The 18,079-nt window shown below is 37.4% G+C and overlaps 1 protein-coding gene across 5 annotated transcripts in view; it reads left to right on the top strand.

The window, feature by feature from the left end:
• Gria2 (glutamate ionotropic receptor AMPA type subunit 2) overlaps nucleotides 1-18,079 on the top strand; it is a 126,297-nt gene that overhangs the window by 78,786 nt on the left and 29,432 nt on the right. For all 5 annotated transcript variants that reach the window (XM_055596541.1, XM_055596543.1, XM_055596542.1 and 2 more), the window contains exons 5-6: nucleotides 3,491-3,544; nucleotides 6,725-6,886. In XM_055596541.1, the coding sequence (XP_055452516.1) occupies nucleotides 3,491-3,544; nucleotides 6,725-6,886 (216 nt within the window). The remainder of the gene's footprint in view (nucleotides 1-3,490; nucleotides 3,545-6,724; nucleotides 6,887-18,079) is intronic.

Genomic DNA, 18,079 nt, shown 5'->3' with positions numbered 1-18,079 from the left:
CTATTAACTTAGGTCTCGTGGAAATGTGTGCTTCAAAATCACATTTGAATTTCATAGGAGGCTCTCATTAAAGCAAAATTTTAATAATATTCAGTAGCCTGATTTAAAATAAAACAGTCCTGCTTCTTCATAATAAATACAAATGAAAGCCACAATTGTGTCTTTCAAAACTGTGAATAGGGAAATTGAACAACAAACTGGGACCATAAAAAGCAACGTTTGAAGCAATATTTATAATTGCAGTTAAATAACTGGCCATGCAGTATAGCACTTAAAAAGCATTGTTTTACATACATATGTCAGAAATGTCTACCTCTATTAATAAATTAATTGAGTGCAAAAGCAGATGGCTTATTACTTCTTAATAAGCATTTATTAAAGGCATTCTCTAAGTGAAAGATGCAAAGAATGACAAGAAAGTCTGCTATTTGAACCTAATGATCTTAATTATTGGGGAACAAATTGCATGCTGATATAGTACTAAAAACTACAGCAAATAAAATTGTGCTACTCAGCTTTCTGTTAATACAACAAATAATATGCTAAATCATAGAGAAGAAATGTTCATATTGACTCACTATGTTGGGAATTCTCATCCATAGTCACTTGCCTGTGATTGTCTAGTTAGCCGTAAGACTATATGCCATGACAGGCATGTGTGCTGGCTGACACTGCTTAGATCAACTTAGCTGAAAAGCAAAGGAGAGACAGAAAGAGACCAGATCCCCCTATTGTCTCCCCCTATTAAAGGTCAATCCTTTAATGCTGTTAATACCTTATGCTGTGTTCCATATCATAAGGCTTGTCCCACCTTCAAATAGCACCAAACTGAGGACATGGGCTCTGGGTAGATCAGATAAGATCTTTGTCATATAAGAGCGAAGCCATGTAAGTGGTTTATGAGGAAGAGGAGAGGATCTACATATCTTTCAAGAGAAATTATTTGTACAAAGTTCACACAAATGGTAGTATTTTGCTAGCTTTGAGTCATTCATTTATTTCTTGATTGAATATTCCAATTCTCTAGTGTTTGCTCTGTAGATGCTGCAATATGTCTTTAAAGATTCTGTTAAATAAGACCTGGCAAACCCCATCAAAGCGTGTTAATGCTGTGGTTACATAATCACAACATGGATGTACCATGACTGAAGAGAACAAGCTGTTCTGGGAGACGATTACTGAAAGTCATCATTCAGATTAGGTTAGGGTGTTCTCCAAGGAACAGCATTCACCAAGGACAAGGTGATGATGATTAGGCACATTCCAAGAAAAGCAGAGCTCTATTATCATTTCACTCAGCAAGTATTCGCAAGAGAATGGAGGAGATGGAATGAAACTTCTTATCTTAACAGCAGCAGGAAATTAGCAAAGAATTAACTTGTATTAGATTAAAACTATTTTAATATCATTTGATAAAACCCTGAAGACACTTATTTCTAGCTGTGATCAGATGAGGAAAGTATCCAACCATCAAAACACTCGTAAATTAACATTAATTTTCTATTGTATACTACCAATTGCTATTACAAAGAAAAATTACAATGGCTGCTATGGCCAACAGTAACATTTATAAAGACTTGAACCTAGTGAATTTTCATATCCCTTCTTTTTCTCAGTACACAGAAGAACAACTGGTATCATTTGTGCTCTTTATTTTAATTTTCAGATGGAAAACAGGGGCATTCGCATGGTAGCTTGCTCAGTAAGCAGAATCAACAGATGTTCCTAAGATATTTATGGACACAATGCATGTTGATTAAGCTGAAATAAATTAGAATATTTTTCTTTTGGAAAGACATCTTTTCTTTAATCTTCTGGCTTCAACCTGAGTGATACAGTTTCTTGGAAAAGGCAATTTGGTAGCCTAAATTCCCTTGCAACATCTGCTACACAATAAAACCATGGCATTCTGTAGAATCTTTTCTAGAAATTCTGTCCTTGCTCTTGGGCCAAATGTGTTGGTGCAAGCACCTGACATTGTCTCCGGTGAAGGGTCGCCATGGAAGTGTTTAGCCAGAAGGTGACCACCAAGCCAATATTGGCTACACCTTTCATGTTAATAATATATGGTTGTGGTAAAGTGGAGAAATTTCAAAGTGAGGATGGAAGATGTAAAGACCTGAGCTGTTTTATAGAAGTGTGCTATTATGCAAAACAGTCAAGAGAACCCATGTGGTCTGAGTAAGGATGGAGCGAAGAGGGAAGCTGGTGAAGCTTGATGGGTTGCTGCGATATTCAGTGTTGACGAGGGGAACCAGAGAAACAGGAAGTAAACTCATGCTTTGTATATTTTTTTGTAGGTTGCGGTTTCATGTTTTCCATTGGTTTGATTTTGCTTTCTAAAAATGAGGACAGGGGTGCACACGTGGAATCCCAGCAGAAGGGTCACAGAGTTTCAGGCCTGGTTCGCCTGCATGCTGAGTTCAAGGAGAGTCTAAGCTACACAGTGGGACCTTTTATAAAACAATAAATCAGTAAAACTTAAAGGAATTATTTTCAATATAAGTGATTCTAGATTTACATGGCTCATCTTATGAATTTTCAACATGATGATGCATTGGAAAGCATGTGAATTTAGTAGAAGCTGTCCATTTGAACTTTGTTTCTCTTCCCATGGTAACAAAATGCAGTATTGTGTAAGCCGCTGCTCACCCTCATGCACGCCCATCATGAAAGAAAGCGCACCAAACTTCTCCGAACTCTGGTTTGCGAACTGTGAAGGCTAGTAGATTAATGGAACTTAATGCATTTTTGACCTAAGTATTTTTTTTTTCATTTTTAAGTGGGTTTATCACTAGTTGCATCTCTGTACTGTTCTACATCAAGGTCAGTCACCTGTACATATTTCCTGTGTCAATGATATAGGTTGGTGAGAAGAAATGTGACTCAATAAATCTCTCATTCCAAGATGTAAGCTTATTTTGCCATCGGTTTTTACTCTGTAGTTTCTTGGCTGCATTGCTGCTTAAAACAAAAAGCCATGTTCATTTGAACTAAGCCATAACTGATTCAGGAATAATATTAATTTATTCATTAATAGCCATATATCATGCTATAAACTCTAGGCTTGCTCACTATTGAACATACATGCATAGTTATAATAGTTCAGATGTTTATTCAGGTGATTGTTTTATTAAGAAGGCAAAGATATAAGCTGATAGAAATTATAATTATGACTTGTTATAGATTAAATGTATTTGATTTTATGTTTCCCACCCAAAAATATGTGTGAGCATATTTCACTATTGAATAGGAAGGAAGTTATTTCTATTTGGTGGCTGACTTTTTAAGAGACAACATGTACTAAGCACTAAAGTGAATTATTGTGTTTTCCTGAGAGTCTCTGCATTTGATAAGAGCGTTTCATTAAAAATGACTTATAAAACATAAAACTAAAAATTTCATCTTTTGCTAATGAGATCATCATAGCCGAAATTTTTCATTGTTGTTCTTCACATGTATTAAATGTGTGTGTTTTTATCCTTTTTAGGTTATTACCATTGGAAAACATGTCAAAGGGTACCATTATATTATTGCAAATCTGGTAGGTAAATTAATCGACATTATTCTACTACCTACTAAGTTTTTATTAAGATATATTTATGTATACATTATGTGCATGAGCATATTGTCTGTGTGTATGTCTGAGCACCATCTGCATACAGTACCTATAAACTCCAGATGAGAGCCTATGGCCCCTTAAAACTGGAGTTACTGAGACTTGGGGAACATCATGTGGGTCCTGAGAACTTAACCCTGGACCTCTGAAGAATCAACTGATTCTCTTCACTACAGAGGCATTTCCCAAGTCCCCTACCTAATCTTTTTAATTGGAAATATTAATTTTGAATGATCATCATTCATAAGAGATATTTTAAGAATGTGGTCTGAAATGTTTTATTTGAATGCTTTAGGTTTAATTCTCAATCTACAACTTCAAATTAGTTTCAGTTCTTATATGGTCATAACTATCTTTATAACAATATTTGTTCAAAAATTATCTTGGAAATTCTATACTAAGTAAAACCTTTAAAAGTATATAAAGCTTAACTCTTTAATTATCAGTTTCTATGTCACTGTGTTCTATAAATTTACTTCATGCTACTCACTTGAATTATTTCTAATTATCATTAGAAATCATTTTATTGAATTTTTTTACTCTTCCATTTTATTTATCACTTGAATTTTTAATACACACATATGAAATTGATGTACATTTTTGAGGAAATTAAGTCTAGAAATATGATAATGTCAATAAAATTATCAATTATATATCATAGCTTATATAATAGTAATATTTTTAAAATAGTTTATTTCTGATTGTCTAGTTAGTATATAAGTAACACAATGAAATGAAGTTTTTTATAGGAGTTGATCATATTCTCATCAGGATTCTTATCAATTTACAATATGTTGAAAAAGGAGATTACTAATTGTATTTCTTTATAATTTTTTTCTTAATTACAGCCAATTAATTTAGATTGTTGAACATTTATTTTTATTTCCAAAATGGACTTTAAAGTATCAATAAAACAAGCTTTGGTTTTCCTCATGGTCTTTGAGTAGCTATGACCCAGTTTGTTGGAAATTCTCTCCATACCACCTAATGTAAAGCCTTAGAAAAACATGGAGAGAAGAAGAGAAAGAGGCAGCAAATGAAAGTTTTTTTCTGGATCATGTGATAGGACTCCATAAAGGCTTTGCATTTATGCAAATACAGGTTTCTTTTTATGATTGATGGAATATCAGCTTATCCCTCAGAAAACATCCATAGTATGACAGAAAGACACAAAGCAGAACAGAAGTTTCAATAAATAAAGCGTTTTCACTGGAAACACTCCAGTCAGCATCAGTGAGTGTCTTGTGTCTAGAAGAAGTGGGCTGTTTAAGATGAAATTTGGTGGCCTGATTACAAGCTACTATGACAATGCTCTGGGATTTTCTCTTAGTGTGTACCTAGGAGACTGGAAAAGACTCTGTATAGACACAGAGTTAGAAAGAAGTGAAGTTCTACAATGAGACTTTACTGAGCTTTGTTCCATGCCCAGAACAGCCTGTACGCTCAGTCTCCTCTGTGAATTGTGCCATTTGATGAACAGCACAGAGCCACAGTAAAAGCTGCGATCTTTTAAAATGTCCAGATGGAGAAGATTATATGGGAACACTGAGAAATAATGACAGAAGGTGTCTCATCAATTGGAGAGTTGATGTGCAATGTCATGAAAAAGGAAAGCACTGTCTAAAGTGAGCAAGTCCATGCTCTCGTCAGGATTCTATTTAGAAATCTTAAATTCATCCTGAAGCTGAATTTAGATTCGTTTTCCTATACAAACCCCAATTTCCTCTACTCACAAACTTCTGGAAATTCATTTGTGAAGCAGTCTTGACTCTGCTGTAAATTCTGAGAATTCATATCTTTCATAACATTGAAATACGAAAACTGCCACCCTATTTTGAAGGGTTTTCGTCTTCCAAGTTCTCAATAGAAAAGAAACGCTTTTCTCTGGCCAGTGTCTTATGCATGGTAGGAGAGGTGGTTGTAAAGGTTCTTTAAAATCCTCACGTATTGATAAATCATTCTAAGAGTTGTTAAATAGTGTACTTGGTTCTTTAGACACAGGCAGTGATTAAGTTCTCTTTGTGGTGTTTGCACGGACAATTGGTCCATGGTAAGATGAGGGACGGGTCATAGCATCCTGTACTTTCCAGCTCTGCTATTCATGGCTTTAACTTATCTATAATCATTCTGAGAACATAGGCTCCAGGCAGAGATTTCAAAGTGTGCAACCTAAGAGCTCAGGTTTTACATTAGTGGAGAATCACTTGATTTGGTCTTATGAATAAACCTCCGTATCTTTTAAAAAATAAAATTCAGTTAAAATTCATCATAGCACAATATTTGGATTAATGAAAGTATAACATAGCAGTCTGAATTCAATCTTTCATGGAAGAGCAACTGATGTTTTAAATTTAAAAAGCATTATATATACATATATATATGTATATATATGTATACACACATGTATATGTGTATGCTTGTGGGTTTGTGCACATGAATGTAATACCTGTAACTGTCAGGGGATGACATCGAAGAAGTTAACAGAGTGCGTGATCTACCCAATGTGGATACTGGGAGGGAACTTGGGTCGTCTGGAAGAGCAGGACACATCCCCTTAGTCACTTTAGTCACCCACCCACCTCTCCCACAGCTGAAACTGACTGATAAATTCAATTATTTTATTAAATTTGTTTCAAGTTTAATGCAATATTACATTTTTGTCAAGCAATTAAAAACAATGATTGGGTGATTATTTTTTCTTTCTTGTTTTAAAGATATTTTTTTCAGTGAGTGAATGGTCAGTTTAGCTGAAAACTGTTTGATTAATAATTTCCATAAGTAAGCACATAGTTGTGCTTTACGATAAATTCAGTGAAGGAAACCCAGTCTTTACCCAACCCATGGAAGCTGTCCAGTACAAGGGAAATTTTATGCAAATAAACCTGCGAGCTTTCCATGAGATGATGAGGCAGGGCACATATCAGTCACGGACCTGTCATGGTGCTGTATGCTGGGAGGTGTTCTGAGAAGGTGTTAAATATATGAAACCTTCTCCACAGGCTTTTAATCTCTCCTGTGTGTTTTTAACCTGCCAAGGAATAATGTGCAGAGAGGTACAGGAAAGGTTAGATCCACAAGGATAACACAAATGTGTTTTATGTCTAGGGATTTACTGATGGAGACCTGCTGAAAATTCAGTTTGGAGGTGCAAATGTCTCTGGATTTCAGATTGTGGACTACGATGATTCCCTGGTGTCTAAATTTATAGAAAGGTGGTCGACACTAGAAGAGAAAGAGTACCCTGGAGCGCACACAGCGACCATCAAGGTTTGTAATAAGGGAAAGGGGGCGGGGCTTAGAAAATACCAGAAGGTTAGCATGCAGTCTAATGATGGAAACTTTTTCCACATTTTGCATCTTTAGATCAGAAGAAATGATGTTTTTCTGTAATGTTCTTCTGTGCCTGCATCTCCATAATATATTCCCTCATTTATCTGTCCAGTAGAATTTTTATATTGTGTGGATTATCAACTAGGAACTTTGGTAGCAAATCAAAGGACAGATTACTGCCTGTACTCACAGTACCGTGAGGACAGACAGTTAAAAGATTGTAGTATGGGAAGGAACAGTTAGTTATGAAACAGATGGCAGCCAAAAACATGAAGCCCTGTCTGATGAGGCATTTTTAAGCTTAAGAACTAAGTATTAAAAAGCTCCTGTTGTCACTTATAAAATTTTTGTCTATAAATAAATTAAAGAACAATATATGTGAGCTTTATCAATCTTCAATAAAGTCACATGTGTACAATAAGACAATAAGCATATGCCCACACTCAAAAATGTACTTGTTCGGGGTATGTTTGTGTTGTCGGTATAAAATAATTGATCATGTTTAACCTGGACACATCAGAAAGCTGAAAAAAGCATGATTACTTTAATAATGAAAAGATGAATGTCATGTCTGTACAATCAAACAGAATCCTTGAAAGCTGACGGAAGTGCCTTGCCATGAGTTGTCAGGCTCGCCTTGTCCTGCATGCATTTGGGCACTGAGTTCTTCCCCTGTATGTTGTGTAGACACACATGCATGTTTACCATCAAACCAAAACATTTCTGATGATGAGATTATTAATTTTTTTGTTGTTGATCTTGCTGAGAGCATGTTAAAGAATCACCCTTGGTTAAGATGGTATTGAAAGCTGAGTGGATTTTATTGAGGGCAAATGGAGTATGCATGATGGTCGTTTTTTATGGAATTGGAAATGTGTTAAAATTAAGGAGAAAAGGTTATATATAGTTTAAAACATACAGTGATTTATACATTGTGAACTATATTATATAAGTTATCCAGAAACTAGTTAAAGTGGCTATATGACAATATATTTGTATCTGGTTATGAAATTATCCTAGATTATACTATTGAAAATTTAAAGTTCTATATTTAGGGATATAGATAGATTCTTTCAATTTTAAGTCATTTCAGAGAAAATTGTAAGATGTTAAAATAAGTTCACCTTGCTTTATTTTCTAAAAAGTAAGCAATTTCCTGTTTGGTGACCTTGACTTGTACATTTATGCTATTGTATGATCTTGTGGGATCGTGTCTCGCAGTGCAGTTCTGAGAATGACAATGGACAGTTGGTGTCACAAGGCATCTCTCCATCTGCCTTAACAGGAGCTTAACTGCTCATCCATTCTTTTCCTGGACTTCAGGCTTCTGATTGTTGAGAAATAATTCTGTTTCAGATGTGTGATTGTATTCCTCCTACATCCTTAAGAGTTCTTCAAAATCTTCTAGTGCTCATTGTGTTGTTCCTGTACTACTTCTGTAAGAAACATAAAAGAAACATGATATTATTTTTTGTCTTCTAAAATCCACGCCATTATTTGGTCTCATGTATCTTGTACCTGGATACACAGGGAGTGAAGAATCTAGAATGCATTCTGTTAAATTTTTGCCAAAACTTAGTCCCAGAATTCAATCTGTTGACTCACCCAATGTGCCTTTTCTTTGCTTCCTTTTCTTCCATGATGTCTTTCTTTGGCTGCTTTAGCTAATTTCCAGAGAGTTCATCATGGTACTTCATAATGGGATACTGCAAAGAAGGAAGGCTTATGGGTTTGAACTAGGTTTGGCATCTGCATTTGACCGAGATCAGTGTTCTCACTCATGCAGCACAATCATGGCTGTTGATTTCCAGCCCTTGGGAAGACTAAATACCATTTAGTAGACATTAGCACAGTGTGAAAACCGTAGATCCTAATAAAGGCTCATTGCTTTCCCTATCCTTTTCCAAAATCCAGGGAATTTCAGCCAGTTGTGAAAGGCTCTTCCAAGTTGAACATGTTGTAATTCCTCTATTTCACCTCAGAGGCTTCTTTCAGATCGTTGAAAGCCTTTAGGGGAAAATTTGTCTCTGGGCAGGATTTCATTGTAATATATATATTGCACTTGTATTAGAAGGCCAAGAAAGGAATCACAGAAAAGAAATGAAAAATGTATGAACTTGCCTTTGAGAATGCAAAGTTTAAAAGAAAACACAAACACGTTGATGAGCAAAGATAATAAAAGAAAATGTGTGACCAAGGGAGTCAATTCCCTGGATATGATGAGGACAAAATATGGAAAGGAGCTTAAGAAACATTTTCTTTATGTGAATACAGAGTTCTCGTTATATGAAGCTAGAACTGAAAGAAATCTAGGGAAGAGGACTCGGAAGAACATTCCATGGAGAGTCAATATCATGCCCTAGCATGACAAATAGAAAATATCAAATCTTATGCTATTGTAAGAAATCATTTGGAACTTGTGAAAAGGGCAGATTGGACTTACACATGGTACAGCTTTTTAGTTGTCCCTAGATGGAAGAGGCTATGATTACATGCAAGGGTCCCCTGATATCCGCTGAAATGAGCGTGGACTAAGTGGACGCCTGGCACCGCAGAGATCCAGCTCCACAGTGATGCCTACTGAATTCCTGTTGCAGTAGTCCTCATCTGTGCAGTTCAAGCCCAGCTGTTATTTAGTGGTACGGGGTATGGGCTTGTGTTAATGGGCAGATAATGTCTGCAAAGCGGATACACTGAAGAAAGGGATGACCTCCATGTTGTGCAGGGTGGAGGGAGGAGCATGAGATCATGTCCTGCAGATCAGAACAGCAATTGAAAGACTGAGTTATTTATTTCTAGAATTTTACTGCATACTCTTAGAGTTTAGTTGAACATTAGAAGTTGTAACAATGAAGGTAAAAATATTGATATGAGGAAAGTAATGCTTATATAAGTCTTTTCTACTTTTATAGGTAGAAGTGAAGGATTCCTATATGTGCCTAAAAAAAGAGTATATTCTTAGTGTATTTTTTTGTATAAAGGAAGGGAGGCAAACTCTAATGAGATTACTGTCTAGTGAGATCATTTTATTTCATGCTGGTTTGAGAGGGCATTGTTGATTGTACCAGGTACACTGTTGATTAAAGTCACATTTTAGTATTCCAGAATGAAAATTGTAAAAGTCAAAGGCTATAAGAACTATATGCATGAAAAATCTATAAAATTCCAGTTCATAAAATCAAATTATTTCCATGACTAGGCTTTAGAAATTACATCCAAGTTGTAGAAAGGAGAAATAAGTGTTGTAAAGAATAAATTCCAAAATTTAATGCAGATTGCAGTTTCTTAATTAAAACATATTCAATTAGTACATGTAAAACCTTAATATGATATCTTACATATTTTAATAATGATAAAAATATAGCAATCTTTAAATTTCTTCGTGCTTACATAATAAAAATAAGAGGAGTCACAACACTGAGACATTAAATCTGATTCTCACTAATGTTTCAATGAATCATGCATTCATTCTTCTGATCAAAACAAATTTATTGAATTTCTACTCTGCAGTAGGCACTTTTCTCTGTGAATAAAACAAAAAACATCAATGGTTTCTTTTACATCTGAAACCAGTAATTACTTTGTAGCACTTGCAGAAATGGTCTTGTTGGCATCTCAAAATTAACTCTTTATTATCCTATACTGACTTTTGATTTTGCTCTTGAAGTCTGTGCCCTTTTGAAACCCTGCAAACACTTTACATTGTTTTTCCCATAGCATATGATGACAACTCCAACCTTGATGTTCTGTTTAGACCAAACATCTGAAAATAGTAACACATTCCTTCCTCTCAGAGCTCATATCAACCTGCAGCAAATCCACTAGCTCTGTTTCACTACTTACCAGGCCTTGTCTTGTCCTTTGCAACCAACCCAAATCCAACCACCACCCACTGTCTGCCCTTTTATGGGGTTGTCTTGAGAGATGAGTCCCCTGCTTCCTCTGCCTCCCATGCTTTCTCTTTTGTGCTCTCTCATGATGCTGCTCCAGTATCCTCTCACACTTGGCATGCACACCAAAGCCATCTTCTTGGTAAGGAAAGGAATTGCCGTGTTCTCCACTGACGTGTGACTTCAGTTCTTGTTAATATCCCTCACTCATTTTGCTTCAACTCTACTCCTCTCTATTATTTCTTAAACACATTGGCATTTTCCCAGTGAGGACTTCTACTTTGGCTGTTCCTCTTCTGGAACATTGTCTTCTGATACCTCTTTCCGAGTATGCCTGTTGTGTTTCTTCAGTCATAACAAACTGGTATCTTCCCATTAAAGCTGGAGGTCAGCTCTCTAAACCATGGTCTTTACTCCATTCAAGGAAGGTGACATTGTGGTAACTCTTCTTCAAGGTGTTTTTCTTGCTTTTCAAATTATTCTTAACATCTACTATCTTGTATTTGTAATCAATTTATTTATGATGTTGTTAGTTTTGTCCCTGTGTTTGGAAGTAAATATCACATTGCTGATGGCTGATCCATCCCAAGCACATAAAATAGAATAAAGACTGAAGCTTAGTGACTTTGAATAAGAACTCCCTGCATGTACAAGTAGAGGAAAATGTCACCTTTAAGGACCATTCAGGGCAAGTTATGGAGTAGAGAGTTTTCTTAGAAGAAGCAAGTGCCCCAACCAAGGACAATGCATGGAGAAGACCTAAAACCCCAGCTCAGATGTAGCCCATAGACTCAGTCTTCAAGTAGGGTCCCTATTAGAAAATCAGGGCTTTCTCTGGCATAAACTCAGTGGCAGGCTCTCTGATCACCTCCCCCTGAGGGATGCAGCCTTGCCAGGCCACAGAGGAAGACAATACAACCAGTACTGATGAGACCTGATAGGCTAGGGTCAGATGGAAGGAGAGGAGGTCCTCCCCTATCAGTGAACTAGGGGATGGGAATAGGGAGAGAAGAGGGAGGGAGGGTAGAATTGGTAAGAGATGAGGGAGGGGGCCACAGCTGGGATACAAATTGAATAAATTTTAATAAATTAAATTAATAATTTCAAAAGGTGTTGGGATTAAAAAAAATACCAGGAAAGCTTGGTGTTGTAGTGCACATCTGTAATCCCATTACTTGGGGAGGCAGAGGCAGTCAGATCTCTGAGTTTGAGGCTAGCTTAGTCTACAAAGTGAGTTCAGGATAGCCGAGGTTACATAGCGAAACCGCCCACCCCCTCCTTACCCCCCAAAAAAGAAGAAGACTAGGGGTTCAGCCATTCAGAGTAGAGAAAAAAGTGTATACAAAGTTTCCCACTCAAGGGAAATAGACAAATTCCCATCAGTATGGGAACTGATTAGAGACAGAGGGCTGTGCAATCAGGGAATGTTGACCTGATGCCACAAGGCTCTGAGCTCGTGCCAGCATGGCGCAAGTCAGGAGGTGGGTGCTTGCCAGTTGGAAGTCATTGCTATTTTAGAAGATTACTGGCCTCCCTGGTGACAAGGAGTTTCAGGTATCTCAGAGAAGAAAAGTGTCACAAAATTGTCCAGGCAGACCAAGATTGGGCCCTAAATTATGCCCATAGGTTGGCAGAAAAAAAAAAAAAGAATTTATCACATTATATCACATTATATCATGGTTTCTTAATTTATCCATAAAAGAAATAACAGCAGACAGACATCACAGCCATTCCTATCCAATTTACTGGTAAGTGTGGCTAAGGGAAATGTGCAGATAAAAAAAAAATGCAAGCCCCCAAGAAGCGTGAGCTTCATCTGTAGACAGTGGCTCTAAGTCACACAGTATCTACACAGGAGAGGCTCACAGGAGACACTTGTAGAAAAACAGGAGAAATCTGGAAAAATAAGTAAGAACGTTGAAATTGTCAGATTACCAAGAAAGAAAATACTGTATCATCAGTGTTATGGAGTCTCCTTTAAATCTCTGCTACAAGCATTTGCCACATTCCTTGGATTAAGGAGTAGCAGAAGGCTGGTGAGTTTTTTCCGCTGGTGATTCATAATGAGGTTGTTGTAATCTAACCTGACATACGTGCAAGGGACAAGGGAAAAGGATCTTCCACCTCTCTTAAAAAATTCAAAAAAAGACAGAATATAAGAAGACTTCTCATTATATCTAAAACAATAACTATTTCAATTTTGAGGCATATGTTTGTGTTTTCAGTGTCTCCATTTTGCAAGACATGACTATCCATGCTTCCACTCTGTCTTTGAAGTCCTGCTGGCAGTAAGAAACTACCATCAGGGACAGACATTTGTGTGGCACTTTAAATAATGGCTTTCCCATAAGAATCTCATTTTACTCAGGAATCAACTTAGTACACATTCTCAAACTTTCTTAATTGCTGCCCTAAGAGAATTATTGGGCCTGTGTGAAAATAGTATAATCTTTTTTCAGTCTGGTAATTATCTGCACGCATTAAATAGTATCCCGGTGGCCTAATAGAATTAATTCTGCTGTTGAGTATTTAAACTGACTACAGACACAGCTAAGTCACAGCATTTACTACTGTAAATATTAAAGCAAATTACTCACCACACCCCAAAATTTGGTGCATTTCAGCCTTTGTACTTTGTTGTTAAAATATATGTTGTGTCATTTAAATGAATTGTTCATATTTATAATTATAATGCCGGACATCTGGGCTCAGCTGCATTTACTCATTTCTTCTTCCAAGGAACACTTGTAGGTCAGCACGATTTTTTTGAAAACTGCAGCAACAATTACATAAAAGGCCAATTGGGGCCTTCAGTAAAACCTACATTAATGTTTCTAATTCTGGCTGACTCTCTGCTCTCAGCCAGGCCTCTCCATCATGCAGAGATTCCCGTGGCTGGTAGACATCTTGGACCACCCTGTACAGAATCGAAGGCAGAATCACATTGAGAGTGGCACTCAGCTTTCTCAATGTGGCGACCCTTTCGAACAGTTTCTCATGCTGTGGTGACCCCTAACCATAAAATCATGCTGTTGCTACTTCATAATTGTAGTTTTGTTGCTGTTATGAATTGTAATGTAAATATCGGATATGCAGGATCTGTGACCTCCAAAGCGATCATGACCCAAAAAGTGGTCGGAAACCAGTGCCCTACACAAGTCTATGTTTCTTCATCAGTTGCTAACTCTAAGGTGCTATGCACAGAGGCAGAAGAGAAGTGAGGGGAATGATTTACCCAGCCATGAAATGAAAGTTGACTGTGGCTGAATCAAACCTGTAGGAGTGCTTTTTTATGGTATTTTTTTATTTTTATTTTTTGTTTTTATTGATTATAGTTTGTTTACTTTGTATCCCCCTTGTATCTTCGTCCCTCATCCCCTCCCATCCTACCTTCCTTTCTCCTTCTCCACCCATGTCCCCACCAAAGTCCACTGATGGGGGAGGTCCTCCTCCCCTTCCTTCTGATCCTAGTCTATCAGGTCTCATCAGGAGTGGCTGCATTGTCTTCCTCTGTGGCCTGGTAAGGCTGCTCCTCTCACAGGGGGAAGTGATCAAAGAGCAGGCCAATCAGTTCATGTCAGGGACAGCCCCTGTTCCCATTACTATAGAACCCACTTGGATACTGAGCTGCCATAGGCTAGGTCTGAGCAGGGGTTCTAGGTTATCTCTGTGAATGGTCCTTGGTTGTATTATCAGTCTCAGGAAAGACCCCTGTGCCCAGATTTTTGGTTCTGTTGTTCTCCTTGTGGAGCTCCTCTCTTCTCCAGGTCTTACTATCTCCCCCACTTTAATTAAGACTCCCTGTACTCTGCCCAAAGTTTGGCTATAAGTCTCAGCATCTGCACTGATACCCTGCAGGGTAGGAGTATGTTTTGTTTTTTGTTTTTTTTTAAACTGTTTTATTTACATTTCTTATAACCTTTTCTCCCTAATCCACCCCAATCCCTTCCAACACCCCAACACCAGGTAGGGGAGAGAAAGGGTTAGTGGGAGAGGGGGTGCAGTTTTTTCTTAGCTGCTTCCTGCTGGTCAGGGTTGTTGGGTTTCTTGGAGCCAGTCCAATCCTCATTTCAAGAGATCTCTATCTTCTTGTTTCACAACAGCAACTGGAGCCACAGGGAGTAAGCAGCAGCTGTCTTGTTCTTTCTAGGATCTCCTTTCTGGGCTCTGGCATTTATTCTCTCCGCAGAGTCTTCAGATTTAAACTATCTGCAACTATCCTTTAAGAGCTTACATGAGGCAAATTGTTTTCTGCTGTGGACCATCTGAATCAGTCCCATATTCCACACCTGGGACCAAAATAAAAACATGTTTATATCCATAATGCAAACAAGACACTGCTTTAAACTGAACTTTTTCTACTGCAGTACATCAAATTAGCTTTAGGTGAGGGTTTGACTTTGTAAGTTTGCACTTTCAAGTGTCCGAAAGTAAGAGCCTTGCTCCTTAATTAATATTTTGTATGGAAATCAACAATCTTGATATTTTAAGCATGTACTTGCATATGCATGTGGGTGTTCCTTTGAAAATAACAGACTTTCTTCACTGTCATTGAGATTACTTTTGTTATTCGTGGAAAAATAGTAAAAAATGCCAATTTTAGTTTCTTTACACTGAGCTCCCATTTACCTCTTGGGAACTGTGACTTGCTAGAGTGGTTGCCAAAGAGGTGGGGTTTCATGAAGGCTTCATGCCTCTAAGGAGTGCAGTTCCAAAGGGCATCTGTTCAAGATGCTTTACAGTAAATTAAAGATGACCTTATCACAGACAGCTCTTCCAGAGGGTGGACAGTTGGTGAATTTGAAATTAAGATAAGTGAATAATTTTAGGCTCAGAGTGCAGTTTCTCCTGCTGTTCTTTTTCCTTGAGTATCTATTTGATTCTTAGACATTGCATGAGGAACTAAAATTAAAAAAAAATCCTACATTTTCCTTATAAATGCATTTAACCTTCATAGAGCCTAGTACTTCGATCCTGTTGATAATTATTTTGTAAGATAATTTAGTTTGCCTAAATACCTTGTGCTTTCTTAGAAATGAGTATGAGAATTTTTACTAAACAGTGAAACTCCCATCTGGAAATATGTCATGGAAAACATTGTTTTTACAGATAGCAGGGTATGTCTGGCAGTGCTGAGCAAGTTGAAATTACCACTCACATATCTTAGGCGATGCTAGTTTTGTTCTTATAAAACAGGTAGTGATTTTCAAAGCAAGTAAAAACACCTCTTTGCTTTACAATAAGGCTGGTAATAATCAAAACTGATTGCTGGTCAATCACTGACACTTTCAGCATTTTTTCACAAGTTGCCAGGTCCTTGTTTCCTATCCATCCACTTACTCAGCACATTTATCAAATGAAGTGGCAAATGCCACAGTGTGGCTTCTTACGATTCAAGACGTTCTGTTTACAGCATGACAGTATGAGCTGGTGGTTCTCAACCTTCCTAAAGCTGTGGACCTTTAATATAGTTGCTCATGGTCTGGTAACTCCCGACCACAAACTTACTTTTGTTGCTACTTCATGACTGCAATTTTGCTGGTAAATATCCATATTTTCCGATGGTCTTAGGCGAACCCTGAGAAAGGGTTGATTGACCCCAGAGAGGTCACAACTCACAGGTTGAGAACAGCTGGTCTAGGCAAACTGGAACTTCAAGTCATCATCTCAGAGTGACGAAGCTGGCTTCACATTTCTTCCTTGTAGCAAAACTTTGGAGATATGTGAAAATTAAAATTTAATGACCCGGAATCTCCACCTGTAAAATCAGAATAAATCTAATTGTGGTTTAGATAGTTTTTTAACTGTCAGGTCACAATAAAACTATTTCACAGAGGAAGATGCAGCCAGCCCTAATGAGCTCTGATAAGCTAGGCTCATATAGACTGGGAGAAGAACCTCCCCTAAGACTAGAGTAATGGCATAGGGGGAGATGAGGGAGGGTGTATAGGACTGGGTGGAGACCAGGGTGTGGGTTTATAGCAGGGATACAAAATGAATAAATTGTAATTAATAAAGTAATTAAAATAAAATAAAATAAATTGCTGCCTGTAAAAAAAAAAAAAACTATTTGTAGCTTTGATGGTTGTTTTGTTTTGTTTTGTTTTGTATAACTACCAGGTCACAAACCATATACAGACTTGCTTGAATGAGGACTCTCTCCCTTCACCGTGCTCTTCACGGTGCTCCACACGGGGCAGACTCTGTTTTTGTTTCTCTAGGAAGTACCACTAGCAGCTCTTTGTTAGCCACCCGAGTGAAGAGAGTGCAGGCCTTCTTTCTGTGTGTCCTAAGTTATACTCTAATAACTTCAAGTTTCATAACAAATTGAAAATATACCAATTTATAGGACTTTGAAAGACATTTTAATAGTGACTAAAGGTGGGTACTTATTTTTCTTCTAAATGTAATTTCCTATGGTTTCAAGATTTAGATGATGTGTAAGAAAAAATGGTGCCATATGGTAATCAATGAAACCTTGTAGTGATGGCATCCTCTTTTTACATTCTTATGTAATAGGTGACCAAACCACAAACTTCCGTCTCTGCTGCCTTCTCTGGTATTCAAAATGGCATCCTTTGCTATCAGCGATTACACTGTTGCATTATTGAATGATTTGCATGATATTATTTGGCATAATAAATATTTTAAATGCATATTTCATTCTATCTTTAGAAAATAAGTCTCAATAAATATCCACTTAAAATGAAATAAAGCATACATTTGGAAAACTGACCATGAAAGTGATCTCCCGGATTTCGTGTACTAGCATGGTGATGCCGAGCCGGTGGAGAGCACTAAGCCAAATGGCCTCCATGGAAGGATAAATGCCCAACTTGGCTGAGAGAATTGACAGAACATAGACATCAGGGCAGAGAGCAGCAGAGATTTCCAGAGATAGAAGATAGTTACCCTAGTCATCATGTTCCCTTTAAACTAATTTATGTCTACCTGAGCAAGCGGTGGAATCAAATGGAAATATTTAACTCTCTAGTCAAAATTGTGAGCACTCTTGTTTAGGAAAATAAAAGAGCCACAACTGCAGAACAGAAGCTAAAAGGCACTCTGCATAGCAGACTGCTGATTGTCTCCTCGCTCAGAACTGTGTTTCTGACTGTGAGTTTTAATTTAAAAAGATAAGCTGAACACTTGCTTAGGTTTGAGCATTGGAGAAAGGTGAAGGGGACGTTGCTCCCTGTGAGCATGCTCAGCTGCAGTGGGGATGAGCTGCTTTTAGTTC

This window comes from Psammomys obesus, unplaced genomic scaffold (genome assembly GCF_907164565.1).
Source record: "Psammomys obesus unplaced genomic scaffold, mPsaObe1.curated_primary_1811, whole genome shotgun sequence".
Taxonomy (NCBI): Eukaryota; Metazoa; Chordata; class Mammalia; order Rodentia; family Muridae; genus Psammomys; species Psammomys obesus.
This window is presented reverse-complemented; position numbering and strand designations above follow the sequence as displayed.